Genomic DNA, 17,884 nt, shown 5'->3' with positions numbered 1-17,884 from the left:
AAAGGAGTGCTAATGGAACCTAACCTAACAGGCCTAACCTAGTAGGCATACCTCGTCCCTGTGATGGTTCGTGGGGCTATCGTGAACTTTTGGGCTAATGTCAATGGTTTTTGGGGCTGCCCGTGGAAGGTTTGTGGGAAATAAGGAACAGTAAGTACTAGTTATTGTAAGAAATATGCATTATTTCCATTAGAAATTCATTATTTCACCTAAAGAAATGTTCCGCAATGCAGAATAGTACGTTAGCAATGTAAAACATTGCGAAATAAATCATTGATAGGTGTCTCCGGTATAGTAAAGTAGTACCGTCAGCAAAATACATTATGAAGCCAAGAGCTCCAGGTTCGAACCCTGGGCAGGCATGGACGTATCCCTTGATTTGTCTCATCACTATTTCACAGTTCATCATCTATCCCCATTATTGCAATTAAAAAGAAGTAGAAAAGGATGTAAACAACCAAACCAGAAATAGTTTTCTTTCTTGCTATGGTACAGCAGTACCTGCATGCTGGGAACTTAAATGCAAAAATTAAAAGCATTTATGATATCCGATAACCAGAAGATAATTTACGCGTTTTTTGTAAAATGATTGAATTGAATAATCGGAACAAAGCTGGAGAGTAATATCTGATGATTCTCTATAAACGCCAACATTTGAGAATAGTCATCAATGACGAAATTAAGAATATTGTCATTTATCACTTTATACGATATTAATCTCATAGCAGATTTTCCGGTACGGTGCAAAATATGCAATTCAACCCGACCTACAACTGCGTACATCTTCCAACATATTGAAAAAAAAACATCTATACACACGCTACGTTTCTTACACAACTACTTATGTATTCAAATATTTTGGTTTCTTCCGCAAGTCTGCGTTAACTACATTGTTAATACTGTAGTACCGGTTTTACGCGGTAAATAACAAAATTGCAATTACCTCATTAGTGTCTTGTTTTATGAAGAAGTTTGGAATATCACCAATGAATATAAAATGTTGATTCAGTATCTTCTTGTGAGGCACTAGCTTACATCTTGTTCGTTCTTAAGAAAACCATTCTCTACAAAAGATAAAATAACAACTGTTCGAATTAATACTGTTACACCACTTGGTTTGACAGGAGCAAATGATATTGGCGTGCAAACCCGAGATCCTAGAACAAGACAACCAGGAGCCCCTCGTGTGCCGATCGTGGACCAATCAAAAGCTGACTATCCGAGGGTTGGAAGTGGCGTGATTGTTGACGAAAGCAAAACACGTGAGTAACGATCCGCGCAAGCTTAAAGCAGACGAATAAGTCCATTGATTTGGGTCAGACATGCGAAACTTCAAATTACTCATCGGATAAAATGTTGAGTAAACTTCTTAAATAAGCATTAGATTTATAGTAAATATAATATAGTCATGTAAATGTTATTACATGTAACATCAATGTAAATTAATATAGTAAGTATTTTCAAATGTCAATTTTCGCATTGACTTGGTTGATAAATTATTTCATTCGTTTGACTTGACCAAGAATCACATAATGCCCCGATAATCATTCCTTTGGCACTATTCTTTCTTCAATAATTCTTCAGTCTCCAAAGTCCATCAGTCAACTTAGCCCTATGGAAGAAGTTGTCGTTCTGGTATTGATTCGATTCTAAGAACATCATGGTTAATTTTTATCACCGCGGTTAGTATGACTGAACTTGCGTGAAACATATAAAATACTGAACATTTGATTTGAATTTTTGTTTTACTTTATGCACATATAAGATTAGAGGGACTGTGGACCTACAGTTTAAAGTGGGAATCCTTATGTGCCTCCACCAGGTATCGAACCCGGGACCCGTTGACTACAAGAGCCCATGACGTTATCACTACGCCATAGGTAAAGACACAGAATTTTGGTAAATAAAAAAGCAAAATTTCGGTATAAAAACGGAGTCAATTTCGGGTTCAAAAGCAGTAAATAAAATAAAATGTCGGTGTTAGAGAGGTGAAAAATCTGATGTAAAGTGGTATATAAAAAGACATTTTGGTTTTTAAATTTTGAATATAATCCTAAATTTGATTTAAAAACTATACTTATTACACAAAATTAACATTTCACTCCTAATACCATAATTATGTAGTTATCAGAGTATTAAGTTTATTTATATGTAAAGCAGTCCGTCCATATTTGCTTCTCGAATATTAACATCAGAATTAATCAATTTTTCGTGAATTGCATAACTCACAGGATAATTCACACCTCAGAAGGTGTCGTGTCGGTAAATAAACCCTAAATTTCGTGTTTAAGGGTTTATTTCGCATTTTGCAGTTCATTTCGCATTATTTCGTGACAAAACATGGTAGCAAAATGCCTCTCACACCTTTCAAAAACATGAAAAATTAACACTACAATGTTTTTTGGAATTTCGTTTTTTCGTCAAAAACGAAATATGCATGTCCCTAGCCATAGGGGAACCCCTAAAATATCCTGAAAAGTATGCTTCTAAGAAGCTTATTTCATAATATTTTGCAACTCTGTAATAATTCTTGCCGTGCGCAAAAAAATGTATGATTCGAAGGTTGGGGCTTTTTCTTTTTGGAATTCCGTGCTATATTTCCATTTTTCGTGTAATGTAACTATATTTTTAAAGGAAAACTGGACCAAAGGATTGATTGATTGATTGAGTTGGTGTTTAAGTCCACTTTATGCACAATAAGGCTATTCGGAACTGGACCTACAGTTTAAAGTGGGATCCGAACCACTGTGCCATGTGCCTCCACCGGGTATCGAACCCGGGACTCCTTGTGGACCAAAGGGGGAGGGGGTGTAACTCCACCAACACACCTTGGACATGCCACTGAGAGTATGTAAATGTTATTGAGGTTCAACAATAAATTAATGTTTAAATTTACTCCCTACCACCTTTTGCTAAAGAAGTTGAAGTTGGTATCCGACGGGCCGTTATATTTGATTGTAATTTGGGTTGTCTAATAACAGGGGCAGTGCTAGAAATTTTAAGCGGGCGGGATGAATTGTGGCGGGCAGCCGTGGTTGTTGAAAAGGTCAATCTACCCACCCTCGTCATAGCTTATTTTAAAATAGAAGAAAGCAAATACTTTTGTGTTTTTCTTTAGTCGATTAAGGAACTAACTACACTTAATTAGTTTCTCATCAGAATAATCAAAGTTAAGAATTTGTTGGACGAAAAAATGAACGCAAAATGAAGGAACCGTGTCAGAACATCATGTTTTCATTGACTAGCACTTAATCCAAATAACATTTGGTTCCATGAGTTTTCACAAAATTTAAAAAAATGAGGATTTTTGGTGAAAAGTCAGATAACATAACCTTCTAACTTTTGTGACTAAAATTCTCTCCCCATAATCTTTTTAAGTGAAATGTGTAAAAGTTAATGAAAAGTAGAATAAGTATGCATTTCAGTGGGCTAACTGTGTGAAATGTGTGTATATATATATATATATATATATATATATATATATATATATATATATATAATAATAGTAAAGAAAACAGTTGTAGTTAGTACTCGAAGTTAGTAGCGGCTTGTGCCTATTCGCACGTGCACACCCATATAAATCTGTAATGCAAATCATTATTATTATTATACTTATTTATTGAACTCTATCTCCCTCGAAACATCAAGTGTTCCCACACCGCTCCACCAAGAGAGATGATGGAGAAGCCTGCGATCACTGATATCAACCCGCGTAGACCGAGCCGCGCTCGGGGCTTGAGGCTTGAACACAATGTTAGTTTCGCTACCTATGACGTTGTTGCAGCAGTCGCGTAGAGGACGCTGATTGGGTCTTTTGTCTTGAGCACCGTGTGAGGGGTGGTTGCATCATTCAGGAAAGCCATGAACGCAGCGATCGGTGTGGTAGCAAATGTAGTGTTGCAAACCCATTTTATTGGAGATCGTGTGACAGAGTCCAGGCAAGCCATACATCATTGCAAATAGGTGGGTTTCATGTGAAGTCAGAATTCGCACCGCCGCCATGTTTGCGGCCGAGTTGTTTGTCGTCTGCAAGGAAATACCCACCACGTAGGAGAATGGGACCAATTCTCTTTTTGCACGTAACGTTCGTTATATCTGCACCAACTGTACGTTTGTTGTTAGTACTGTGTAAAATTTCGGTGACATTGCATACAATTAATGACAATGTTGTGCCATCTGGAAATCGCGGTAATATTTCGTGTTCAAGCTCCTTGCGCAGTCGACACAAAACGATATGGAGAAAAGGCGAAGTTTTGAGGTGTAGATCCATATGAACTGGACGATAACGAAATGAAATGGGGCCTAAACCTTTGTCCAATTCTGGTGCGCGTGTGTTAATGACTTGACCCAGCTACCTGGAATCAATTCGTTTTCGTATTTCTTAGTGGTTCGGATTCTGCTTGAAATATTTACATTCAGTACAGATTTACTAATATTTTCAAGGCTCTGCCATTATCGTCTCTGTTTCACTTTAAGGTGTGTTCAAGCGCTGTAACGTAAATGTTGAGTTGCTCAAGAACAGTAATTTCACTCCTTGCTTTAACAATTTTGGATATGATGTCCTCCTTGGAGGAGTGGTTAACATAGCGCGCTACGATGCCAGGGGTCCGGGTCCGAATCCTGGCTTGGGCATGAGTTTTCTTTGTGAGTTTCCCTTAATCAATTTCATCATATCATCATCACTCAGCCTTGTCTTCACCATTAGCCAAAACTGGCAGAAAAGCGAAGTAAAATAAACCAACTCAATTTGGGATACTTTGATGTATCATTAATATGTTTTAATCAAACAGTGCTTTTTTCCTGACAGTACGCAAAGCCTACTACCAGCACCTTTTCTCATGGATCGGCTAAAAAATTAATACTCCCTCTGTCCCATAATTATAGTCCGGTATGCCAAAATGGTGACATTTTATTTATGTCCTTTTGGATACTTGATCGGCCAATTTGTACTGATCCTTGAGTAATAACGTTGTAATTTTCTTCTTCTGTATACACCAATGTCACAGTTTGCGTATCGGACAATTATTATGGGACAACACACAAAATTGTACCGGACAATAATTATGGGACAGAGGGAGTAATAGTTTATGTTAAATAACGAAATATAAATAATCAAGTACAAACGTAAAATTATCAAGATGAATTAAACTTTGAAGATTATCATTTTTATCCCCAAATTTATCGGACAAACAAAAACAAAGAAACACTACTTGCAAGTATGATTAAACACACCAGATGGTTCCATTTGTACTAAAAGTCACAGAGAAAGGTGATGTATGAACTTACCTGAGAGGAAATGTTCACTCCACACTCTGTAATGTTTGCTTTGTTCATTAATGTTGGCACAATTTATTCTCGCCAATCTTCTGATTAACAATTACCGAGTTCTGTGACGTGAGCGCACCTTCTGTTCTTTCTCGGGAAATTGGAGGATAAAAGTGAGTTTCTGTTAAACAACCGAATACTGCACAATGTACCATCGTAAACAAGGTTCCAATTTCCCGCCCGCTTAAATTCCGTATGCTCACAAGAACCGGCCTCAATCATGGCTGCTCGATCCCACAATGCAACAGTTTGTGACGTAGGTGAAACACACCTATTGAGGTTTTTTTTTTTTAAAAAAAAAGAAGGGAAATTTCGGTGGTATATTGTCCCTCCGATTCTGTCCCGATCCGAGCATGACAGGGGAAGAAAAGGGGGAAGGTGAGGTGGGCAACTGAAAGCGAGACGGGTGTTTTAAACATGCCTGATATTGCCTTTGCTTAGTGCATCTTGGCCAAAATAAACGGTCTCTGTGGCGCAGTAGCCGAATTATCTACGCGGAGGGAACTTGCATCAATCAGCCAGCTGTTTGCATTGTGTGTTTCTGTTACTGAGTTGGAAAATTGTTTAGCGTTGTCAAAAGCTCGTACCTGTTTCAGTGCAAACTGTTTGATTTCATGATGGATAGAGAAACTGTACATAGCGAAAGCAGACACTTAATATTTAACGTTGTTGAATTTTTGGAGGGAAGTTAGCTACAAAATCTGTAGCAACTGCAGTAATATATGGATACGGTGGAAGGGATGGGAAAAATTCTGATTTACAAAGCAGGGCAGTGTGAACTGAGTGAGTACTGTAATTTTCTTTAAGATTTATTATTCTCTTTATTTCGCTTGATTTGCTTGGTTCGATCCAGTGCCGGATCTACAACCCGCAAAACCCCAAAGTGCGGGGGGAGGGGGGGAGTTGGAGACAAGTAAGTCTTTAGGGGGTCCTCAGCCATAGACATAGTAGAGGGTTGACGTATGTAAAAAATAAACGTTAGTTACTCAGGGGTACAGAAACGAATACAATATATACAGTGGCGTATGCTGGGTTCAAAACCTGGGCTATCTCTTTTTATCATAATGTTCAAATGGGACGCTCTTTTTCGTTCAATTTCTTGGACATTAAGGTGATGTGATATTGCGATTAAAAATACATACATTACAATTTACTAATAATTATAAAAATATCACTGTTTCATTAATATAAAACAATAAGGAAAACATTTCAAATATTTCATGGTTATTTATAAAATATAGAGGCCCATATTGTGAAATATTTATGTAGGCCTACGTGCGAGAATAAAATATACGCGTATAATAAATTGCTTACCTTGAATATTTAATTTGGACAGGAACTCCATTCTTCTCTTGGCAACCTCTGTGGTAAAATGGTTATTAGCACAGCGCACTACGACGCCAGGGGTCCCGGGCTCAAATCCAGGCATGGGCATGGGTATTCTTTGTGAATGACCCTTCATGAATTTAATCGTATCGTCAATCATTCTCATCGTCGTGATTAGCTAAAGTGGCAGAAGAGCAACGCAAAATAACAAATCAAATCCATTCTTCTCTTCTTTGCGATGCCAGAGGCCTGCATATTTTCACGATTTGAAGTTTATCCTCATGCCAAAGCAGAGTAAATTGTTTCGGCAATAGTTCGTTAATTATGTTATTCATTTTCGTTCACTACACGACGCAGCACAGATCATTCAAAACATATATACGTAATTCACTCACTCAATACATTTAAGAAAATCCACACAGTAAGCAGGCGCGTCGCCTGATAATGTTCGCATGAGCACATGAACACTCATGTACATGTCTTAAATTACGTACATATTAAATGCACACACTCATAGGCCTACGTATATTTATTCGAAAAAATTCTATGTTTGATGTACGAGTATATATACACAATTTACTCTGACACGACTTCTTTCACGTCTGATAACTTCTCTAGATAGTTGGTAACACTGACTCCCACGGTGTTCCACGGAGGGCGTTGAACACAATTGCTGTGCGTGTTGCATAGAGCTGGCAGCTAAGGGGCTGTTGTCCACTATACCCCGAATATGTTCACTTCGCTGTGCGAACACTGATGCAAGCGGAAATACTTCTTGCATTCGGCACAGAGTGCAGCATATACAAGGCATGTCTAGGGAGACTAGAAAATGTCTGTGCTACATAGTTCAAACTTTAGCGAGAATTCACTAAACCTGGCGGATTTTAAGGGGGAGAGGGACATTATCCCCATGGTCCTTCTTGTATTACTTCAAATATAGCGTAAATTTGGGGGAAAATTGTTGAAAGTAAATTAAACTGTTATTCTCACTTTTTCAATTGAAGATGAAGTTACAAGGGAGAGGAGTAAATCTGCATTCAGTACAAAAACATTATTGTGAACACTCGTATGCGAACCGCACGCAACGCCACTGACAGTAAGAAACCTAATTTTCTTAAACTTCCTCTCGCAAAATGCCCTTTGTCATCTCCGGTCAGTCAGTCTACCCCAGCCAGTCATAAAAAAAAGCAGCAGAGGGGTTGAAAGAAAAACGTTGTAAAACGAAGAGTTCCCTGTCTAAGAAGCCACTACAAATACGTCACCGACCGCCTCCAGGCGATGGTCGGGGAAGAATTTAACCGCTGAAGTCTGGTGGTAGTTTTAAAGGAAAGGAGTCCATTCCCATGTATAGAGCGAGCACAAGGAAAACAAACCATGGACGAAAAATCCCCGCGCAGCCTTTTCTTACGTTCAGCTCGGGCCATAAGGAAGCATGGTCCACTCTCCCCCTCCTCTCCTCGCGGGAGTACGGTGCACAGGAGTTGCGGGTTTTATACTATCATTTTTTCCCGAGGTCGTTGTTTGAGAGTGAAGCATTAGTCGCATTTGATAGTCGATTATTTTCTGTATTTAATCTGGGCTTCGGCGATAGCCTAGAATATACGCGCCTAAATATATACAGGTAAAGGCAAAGTTAAAGCTCACTGCGCATATAGCACCGTGCCATGAAGGCACATTTAGGGTATGTAGGAGTAGGGCTCCACAAATTTCCGATATCGGAAATCTTGGAAGTGATGTGATCAGCGGCAGGCTCCGCCCGCCTTTACTCCCCACCGGGTACCATTTAATTTGAGGCTGGGTGGGCCCTGGAGCTGCTTTATGCGGGGGAAAAGCCGGGAAAATCCCGACCTTAGATCACCCACCTAGGGTCTCCAGAGGCCTGCACAAGACCTGGAGCAGACCCGTTCGCGAGACATCGCTCCTGAAATGCCATGCAACCTGCGCAACACCCTCGCTTGAGCAGCTTGTCTGACCACCTGCCCAGATCGTTCCTGGCAGGCATTGTAGACCCGCCGGGTACCCGCAGTCTTACGATACCTAGTAGGTCTCAGTTCGTTCTTTCCATCAACTGCAGACCCCTCCCTCTGCATGACGTAGTTGCTTCGAGTAGAAACTGCACCGCGCCCACACCGTTCTGCGGTGTTGCGAACTGCAATAGATTTTCACTACTTAAGAAAGGGAACTCAAAACTTCGTAAGCCACATCACCAATGAAATGAGATTTACGAATGTTGCTACCCCCCCCCCCACACACACACACATTCATTGAAATAGGTTTTCCGTGGCACAGGATCCATAAGTATATGTCGTAAACAACCAATTTACGTATATATAGTGATATAGGGCAGGACTGAAACATGTCACGTTCGACGCCGAGGTCGCGAGTCGAAAAACACACTGTTCTACTGCGAACACCAGGGCCGTAGCCAGCCAGGGGCATTGCCGTTACCCTCGTTTGGGGAGGGGGGTTTCAAGTACTTGGATAAACGTGCCAACAACAACAATCACAATAATAGTAATAAAGTAGCATGAAAGGCATTATTTTCCTCATAAATCACGCAAAGAAGGGGTAGAAGTCCGTTCTCACGTATTTGTGTTGAAACAGAGGATTAGAAATATTTTTTTTCAACACGTCAATTTCACATTAGCTAATAATGGAAAACAAGCACACAATTGTTTTTGAAAGAAAGAAAGTGCATGATAAATGCATTCCGAACGTACATACATATGGCATGTAAAATTTCCATCTACAATATTTTCTTTTCACATGGAGCGACGTATTACATAATCAATTCATCCAACTCGTAACAAACCAACATTAATAGCAAATAATATCACGGGCCGCCATAGCATTCTCTGTTTTAAAACTTTTCTCACTTAGATCGTTCGGTGCTCAGGGCCGACTCCCGCTACCCCTTTGCTACGGCATTGAACTTGATGAGACTGTATAATATTTTATGATATATTTCTACTTTCGTAAAATTTGAAATCAAGGGGTTGCAATTACCTCTCCATCCCCCCCGCCCCTTGCAGGTGCCGTTGGCCGTCTGGAATGAAAATGCAAGAAAAATATGAAAATTAATTCCATCTTGAGTACCCTTTAGCCCTGCTACTCTTAAATTCTGCTAGCCTGTTTTTTCTTGTACTTTAATGTTTGACCCCCACCCTGACCTCTCCGCTAGACTTAATTTCCGTCCAAGGTTGTGAGCAATGCACCCTGCCCCCTCTGGTTGCGCCACTGCGTGCCTGGTTAAGGCACCATGCAATGAAAAACAATTAGTTTTCAGTGAGGAGATGTTTGTTTGCTCGATCATTCATTTAGATAAATGAAGCTGTAATACTGCGTGCATTTCCTGGCAATAAGATAAAAACTGCTTACGCTGAACTGAAATTGCTAAGTATATAAATTCTCCTTGGAGGAGAGAGCTCCTCCTAGGACTTCGTAGGATTTAGGAGCTACGTAAGTAGGCAACACTGGCTGCAGCCGTCCACGTGGTGATGAAACACCTGGAGCGACACGCTGCCGGAGGGCTGTTTCCTTCCAGCAGGTTTTGCAGGCGCCCGGGTCTTGTTGAATGCCCAGTTACCTTGTAAGCGCAGAGCGCCTTGAAGACCAAGAACCCGGGTAAAGACGCAAGTCGACTCGTTGCCGTGAGCAGGCAAGCAGGTATACCTGTCCTCGAGGGCAAGCGGGCAGTGGGTAGGTAAAAGGCAGACTATGCAGCCCTCTAAGGGTCTCCCGCGTGGCAGTTAGGGTAGAATTTCACGAGAAATGAAGTGGTGAAGGTTTCTTCAACAGGAAAAAGTTATGACTGCATGATTTTAACACATATATCATTTTCTAGGTATGAGAAAATAGTTATATATATAATATATATCACATTACCAAGGGCGCCGAAACCGGAGGGGCCGGGGGGACCCGGGCCCCTCCAGTTCTCCTCTCCCCCCTTCCGCGCCTATACGGGGCCCAATGTATAACTTTTAACATAATACATAACTTTTGCACACAGAAACTTCGCACACAACAAGTGGGAAATTACGCAGGATTCTGCTCTGAAATGGGCAGAATCGGTAATGTGGAACTATCAATCAGTTTGAGTATGGTTTGAGTGTCGTTCTTGTGCTTGTGTGTTTACTATTTCACTATTTCCTTTTTTCAAATCGACAATGAATTAAGGAAAACGTATTATGAATGAATATATGCGAGCATAGAGGAAGAAGCATGGGAATACTGTATACATGCTCTTGAATGAGTCAGTCCATTGGAAAATAGGCACCATTGTTTTCCTTCGAAAAAGTCAAGCAGAAGTTGAAAGTATTCTGTTTTCAATATGCCAGTTTTATATAATCAGCATTAGTATGTTTTTACATGTACCGGTAAACATGTGTGTGCTACTTCATACTGCATTGATGTGGCTGAAAGTTGCATTGTTACATATTTATACCAATGCTTAACCAGACCAGGGCCTCCCGATTTAGTAGAGCCAAACCCTTATTTCTGATTATAAATGTGGATATTTGTTTTATAAAGAGTTGGATTTGTGTAGAGAAAAAATAATTGAAGTTACTTCTCAGTGACCAATGTATATTGAAACATGTAGCAATTTAAGAGACTACTGTTATTTTGATATCACTCTACAATATACGCGTTCTTTGACATTAAGACATTGAAAATGCAAGGCTACTATTTATCGTTTTTAAAACCGTAAATATACAGCAAGGCCAAGTTTTTTATTGGTGGAAGGTAGTGGGATCAGGGTAGAAAGTTGAGGCGGGGTGACAGGGTGGACAGTTGGGGTGCCAAAAATCGACCTCGGCTGAATGAAAATTTTATCTTCGGCTTTCCTTCTTTATGTAAATATGTGTGAATACTCCTATAAAGGATTGTAGGAATAAGTATAAACCGAATATCGTAATCAAATTCTCAGTCAAAAGTTACATGTAAAGTATTATGTTGTATAATTACATAATCACAGTAGTACAGTGAAATTTTTGTCCGACTAATAAAGTTCAATGTACCCTGATATATATGTTTTGTTGTCAAAGCTATTGTAATTACAATTTTTCAAAGTCTAACTCAAGTGCATAAGGTCCCAACTTGAAAGAAAAAAACCTTTGCCCCCCGCAAACAGAAAGAAATCAGTATTTATGTTTTACTTAGCTTTGACGATGCACCCCCGCATCTCTGAAGAAATCTGGGCCTATGCACATCACCCCCTTCCCGTTATATATATATATATATATATATATATATATATATAATATGTATGTGTGTGTGTAATTCTTGATCTCATGTTGACAAAGACACATATAAGGGACTAGAGGGTGATTACCTATATGTATATCTGTGTGTGAGTGTGTGTGTGTGTGTGAAGGTAGGTAGAGGGGGGCCTCTGGTAATATTTTGCGATGGGGGCCCTAGATTTGTAGATCCGGCACTGGTTTGATCAGTCTGTCATTAGAAATAAACAACAGCTAGATATATTACAATTGATTTCCTCCATGTGGTAGTTGGATTGGCTTCTTTGGTGTACGCCAATGTTATTATTCTCGCCTTGTTCATTAATATCAGCGGAGCAGAGGAGGAAGTTTTTATGAAATAATTTACAAATCGACAATAGTATTGATATTGTAGATAGGTATTTCTATGTTTTGAGTTATTTTGTCAGGTTATCGATGCTGAATTACATATTGCACAATAACATCGCTCTTCTCGTGATTGGCTGGATAATTTCCGAAATATTTGAAATTTGTAAAAAAACAGTGTTAAAAAAAATCATGAAATGAAACTCTGTCATAGCCTCATTTTCAGTGAAAGGTGATCAAAACTTGGGTTACCAATATATTAAGCATCATTATGTACGCAAACACGGGTGCGAGTATTTGACAGGGGTGGACGCGAGACTAAAGTGCACACCCATAGAGCCAGACCACGGACCGCCACTGCTCGAAGTAGGAAATCCTAGCGAGGGAGAGGGTGCTTCGTCGAGTTTAGGGGGTTATTTGTATTGTGGATCAACATAGATTTAATGCAGTGGTTCCCAAAGTTTGCGCCGTGGCTGGCTTAGAGGGGCGCCGCGAAATGTTCCAACATTTTCACTCAAATGACACTAACTTGTTAGTCTACACAGGGGTGCCCAATCCCCCCCCCCCAAGACCCTGAACGCAATCCCCCTCAAATTTGTTCATCATAATCCCCCCCAAAATAATTTTGATAAATACATAGTAACTGATTTTAATTTGAATGCAATAGCCTGTCAAGTGGTCGACAGTTTTATCTTAAAATGTAAACTTTCGACATGCAGAAAGCGAGCACATTGTTTGGTTAGATAATTTGAAATCTCAGAAAATTAATTATGTGTAAACAGTGTTTTTGAACGGGCTAATGTTAGAAAGCCCGCAACTTAATGATAAGATAGAAAAATCTAACTGGACACACCAATGGCGTACGCAGGATTTTTTTTCGGAGGGGCCCTGCATTCTGGGAGGGGATGGGATACAGTATATATTCGCCAATATCATTTTTTACCTTCATTTTAAAAATTGTTCAAGGAAAAAATGGTAATCGGGGGTCGTTTGAAGAGGAGTTTGCATTTATCATTTTGCCTTTTCCCGAGTTTTTACTGCTTTCATTTGTAAAAATTGATTTTCTAAAAATTTCAGGAGCTGCAGCATCATCACCTTCCTCAAATCCTGCCTACGCCAGTGGGGCACACAAAATATTCGAACTGGAGTTGTCTTAACCAAAACTGGTTTGTTCGTTTGACTATTCAATTATTGTTTCACACACAGAGCCATAGACAGTGAAAATATAATTTGGTGCCTCCTGCAACAAATTCTCCTTCTATGCTTAGAGAATTGCAAAGTCGAAATTTTCTGGATTGTATCTCAAGTGCAAATATCACTTCATGCGACAAGTTACATTATTTATTTTTCTGTTGTATCTGGTTATTTACAATGCGTTACTATGTAGTATATTTAGTCAAATGATGCAGTTGCAGGAAGATATCGCACGAGCCGAGTCCTGTGAATAGGCTACATGGGGAATAAATACGAAGCAAAATTCGTGTAATTTTGTCATTGCGACGTTCGATTTGTGGAATGGCTTGACGCGTTCTCCTGTTGGAGAAACACTTTTTGGACTGTTTGGGGAAAATGATCTATTCACCTTATGAAGTGCGGCATCATCTGAAAATTTACTAAAATATTCAAACAACCCTCGTACAGTACCGCCGGGCGAGGAACCGGCGCGGAGACCGCCTTTATGGCATTGACCCTCTGTTGCAGCGTTTACATACGAAAAAACTCGCGGTCAAACAACCAATTACGTTCACCACTTGAGCAAGAAGTGACAACGATAAAATTCCCTCTGCCCAAAGCAGCCATTAGGGTAACAGGACTTTTTCAAAATAACCGCTTTGCGCTGTGATTGCACACAGGTTAGTACGCCGACTCCACTGTTATAATTATATCTTTAAAACTGATGTTATTAATCGACATCAAGGATATTGTTCATATCTCGTAATGCAGCAGCCGACCTTCGTGGCGGACTGGTTAGCACAGCGCACTACGACGGCAGGGGTCCCGGGTTCGAATCCCGGGCTAGGGCATGGTATTCTTTGTTAGGTGTCCCTTCATCAATTTCATCATATCACCACTCATTCTCATCGTTGCGATCAACCAGTGGAATAAAAGCTACGGTAAGTAACAAAAATTAAATCAAATCGTAATGCAGCTGCAGTATAATCCTTGAAAATCATCTTATCAAGACGTCCAACACGGATAATTGGGAGCGAAGGGAGAAGGAAAATTTTTATATCTATATCTTGGCAAACTTACAAACTTACAAGAATATTTAATTTAGCGTCAATACTTTCACAGGGCGCCTAAACGAAAAAGGGTGAATCACTAAGAAATGGGGTGGAAAAGTGGGACAATATCAAGTAAATGGTAAGACAATCAAAAGCTTTTAATTACTTTCTCGTATATAATGTTATCACAAAATGAACCATGAAAATTATCCACCGTTATCTGTAAAAAATAATACAAGTTTTCGGGAGAGGACACTTCCAGAGCCCTGTTACCCCATTTATTTCCCCTTGTTCAGTGGGACCAGGAATGCGAGCGAAGCGAGCAAGAAAATATTTAGAAAATTTATTTCGAAACTGGCAATAATACTAAACTAGTTAATATTGGCACAAGGGGCCGCGACCATTACTCCTTCCAAATTTTCCTCTTTTTGCTCCATCAGCACCAATTTTGCCTCTGAGCTTTTGGGGCCACTTCGCCTTTCCACGTAGCTAATGGTGTGTCTAAAGTCACTCATCTTCATTATTCTAACGTGACAAAAAATTGACGTAAAATAACGAATATTTACCCGTGGACGTCTTGTGTAATAGTCGGTGCTATATTTTACTTCACTACGTTTTCATGTATCAGATGTTTGTTTTAGGAGTGAAGGAACGAAGGCGGATGGTTATAACACCCACCACTATCCCGCTTAATGAATAATTCAGAGTAAAATTCACTTGATAGCATGCAACTTCCAAATGGTATAGAATAATGACACCCTAAATAATGATCATCATACACATTTTATACCAAAGCGCTAAATATTGCCCCCGCTGAACTTTAAAGTTCGATTCCCCCTTACTTTAGAAATTCTGTGCCAATCTAAGACTTAACATTGATATCCATTACCTCGATATCCCCCCCCTCAAGAGTTCCCCCAATTTAATGTTCAATCCCCCCGTAGTAGAATTCAGTGATAATTTCAAGAGTTTTATTGAGTCCCCCCAAAAAATTAATGCTCAATCTCCCTAAAATAGCCTTGCAATCAAGGGGTCCCGGGTGGAGGCACATAGTGGTTCGGATCCCACTTTAAACTGTAGGTTCAGTCCCGATTAGCCTTACTGTGCATAAAATGGACTTCAAACACCAATTTAATCAATCAATCCCTACAAGAATTCGCCTGATAAGTTAAAACTCAATAAGAACTGGGCACTGTCACCCCCAAATAATACTTATTACACGTCCCTTAGCAGTATATTAGAATACGAAGTGATTATTTATTACATGTTAACGAAGGTGAACTTCTGTCGAATGCTGAAAACTTTATTCAGTCAAATTTCTATTGCAAAAAAGCAAATTAAAAAATCCCCTCCAAAAAAATTTTGGTGGACGCAACCTGCGTCCGCAAACCCGACCGTGGTCATCTCTGAGTCTACACATGGTTTTAGTAGTTTTTACATGTAAAATGTTTCTGAATTTGAAATATGTGTTTATTTTTTAACTTAAGGAAGCAAGCTAACCACACTAAGTGTTGCAAGTGTTAGATAGGCCTACATTCTGATTCGGGCGCCGCGGAACAATTTTGAAACACTGAGGGAGCCGTGAAACGAAAAAGTTTGGGAACCACTATGCATTTTTGGTACCCCAATTTAGTCGTGATTAGAAAAAAGTGCCGGAAAAAGCGACGTAATATTACGAAAATACATACATACATACATGCGTATACCACTAATTTCAAGTTACTATTTTAGAGATTGATAATTATGTCTCTTTTATAACATCAAATACAGGAAGACGGAGCAAAATAGAACTGATTGCTTTTGAACTGAAATTTACGTCATTGAAAATTCTAGTCTTGTTATCAAAATCAAAGGATCCCGAGTTCGATGCACGGGTAGAGGCACATTGTAGTACAATAGCTCGGATTCCACTTTAAAACTGTTCGGATTCCTATTCGTATTGTCTTATCCAAACTTTGCAAATTTTTGAAAATCCTGGTTAAACCCCGTGAAATAGACATAGCCTATATGACCCTTGATTGCAAGGAGACAGCGTTAACCAGTACTCTATCGATGCTCGGAAGACATAACAGCATGACTATTCCAATCCATGATTCTTTTTACAGCGCTAAAATGTTAAGGAACTTTGTTCTAATTATATGCTTAATTACGTAAATGAAAGTAATTAATATGTATATAAAACATTTGGATATACAACTAAAACTACTGACACAGAACGATGAAACTTACTGCGGGTACATGTTTCTTTCCCCCTTCTGAGATTGAACCCAACTCACTCTCACTGAAGCCGATCACCAACTGAACTCTTAAAACGAGAAAGCACACTTTGTTGATTGTCCTTCGTTTACCCCCTCGTCACTGTCCGTCCATACTTGTAAGCAATTAATTATTCGTAGTTGCGTAATGAAGTATGCTCAATTTGTCTGGTCATGAATTTCCATCATATTGGAATGTGGGAACCGTACGTGCAAGCTGCCCGTTAGGGAACTGTGAAACTTTGATAGCTTTTGCTGGGCTGCTTTCTTCTCTTCTAGAGAGACACCGAAAGACTTGGATGCGCTTGCTCACCTCTAAACAACAAAGCGTTATATAACTCGTAATAACCACATTGTGCTTCACGTGCTACAAGCGGTTTCAAGGACACGAGTCTGTTGGACACTGCAAAGATGAAGAAGCCTGCGGGAAGCTGCTGTTTGGTTTCAGAAGACAACGCATTGTACGTACGTACAAGGGACGGTATCTAGACCTAGACGAGACGAGAAAAAACTCGGCAGTCTGGTCTCGAATTTTCAATGACTGTCTCGTTCTCGGTCTCGTCTCGAAAATTAAGGGGGCCTCCCCGATGGCGTAGTGGTAGCGTCGTCGCCTTGCAATCAAGGGGTCCCGGGTTCGATACCCGGAGGAGGCACGTAGTGGTTCGGATCCTACATTCAACCGTAGGTCCAGTCCCGATTAGCCTTATTGTGCATAAAGTGGACTTAAAACACCAACTCAATCAATCGAAAATTAAGTATAGGATATGCAACACACACAAGCGCGTGTATATATCCATGTATGCAGCATTGAAGTGGAAATTCCTAGCTAGCTAGGGTGATGCTTGGTCGAATTTAAGAATAGCATGTAATCATTTTAGACAATGCAGTATGTGGAGGAAGCTTATGCAAATCCCTAGCTGTGGGATGCTTTATGAACAATTTCTTAACTGGGGGAGCACTGTATGTACATATGTATACGTATGTTTGTACGTATGTGTGTACGTACTGTACGTGGCCTCCCGAATGGCGCAGTGGTAGGTAGCGTCGTCGCCTTGTAAGGAAGAGGTTCTGGGTTTGATACCCGGTGGTTCGGATCCCACTTTAAACTGAAGGTCCAGTCCCGACTAGCCTCATTGTGCATAAAGTGGACTTAAAACACAAACTCAAC

At 39.9% G+C, this 17,884-nt stretch overlaps 1 protein-coding gene across 1 annotated transcript in view; it reads right to left on the bottom strand.

Annotated features, from left to right (window-relative positions):
• LOC145988075 (long-chain-fatty-acid--CoA ligase 4-like) overlaps nt 1-16,967 on the bottom strand; it is a 48,189-nt gene extending 31,222 nt beyond the window's left edge. The window contains exon 1 of the mRNA XM_083122911.1: nt 16,691-16,967. Coding sequence (XP_082979037.1) covers nt 16,691-16,701 — 11 coding nt within the window. The 5' untranslated portion in view covers nt 16,702-16,967. The remainder of the gene's footprint in view (nt 1-16,690) is intronic.
• Nucleotides 16,968-17,884: the final 917 nt, after the last annotated feature.

The sequence above is a fragment of the Lepisma saccharinum genome, chromosome 5, assembly GCF_977018435.1.
Source record: "Lepisma saccharinum chromosome 5, izLepSacc3.1, whole genome shotgun sequence".
NCBI classification, from domain to species: Eukaryota; Metazoa; Arthropoda; class Insecta; order Zygentoma; family Lepismatidae; genus Lepisma; species Lepisma saccharinum.
Note: the sequence above shows the minus strand (reverse complement) of the source record. Positions and strands in the feature narration are given on the sequence as shown.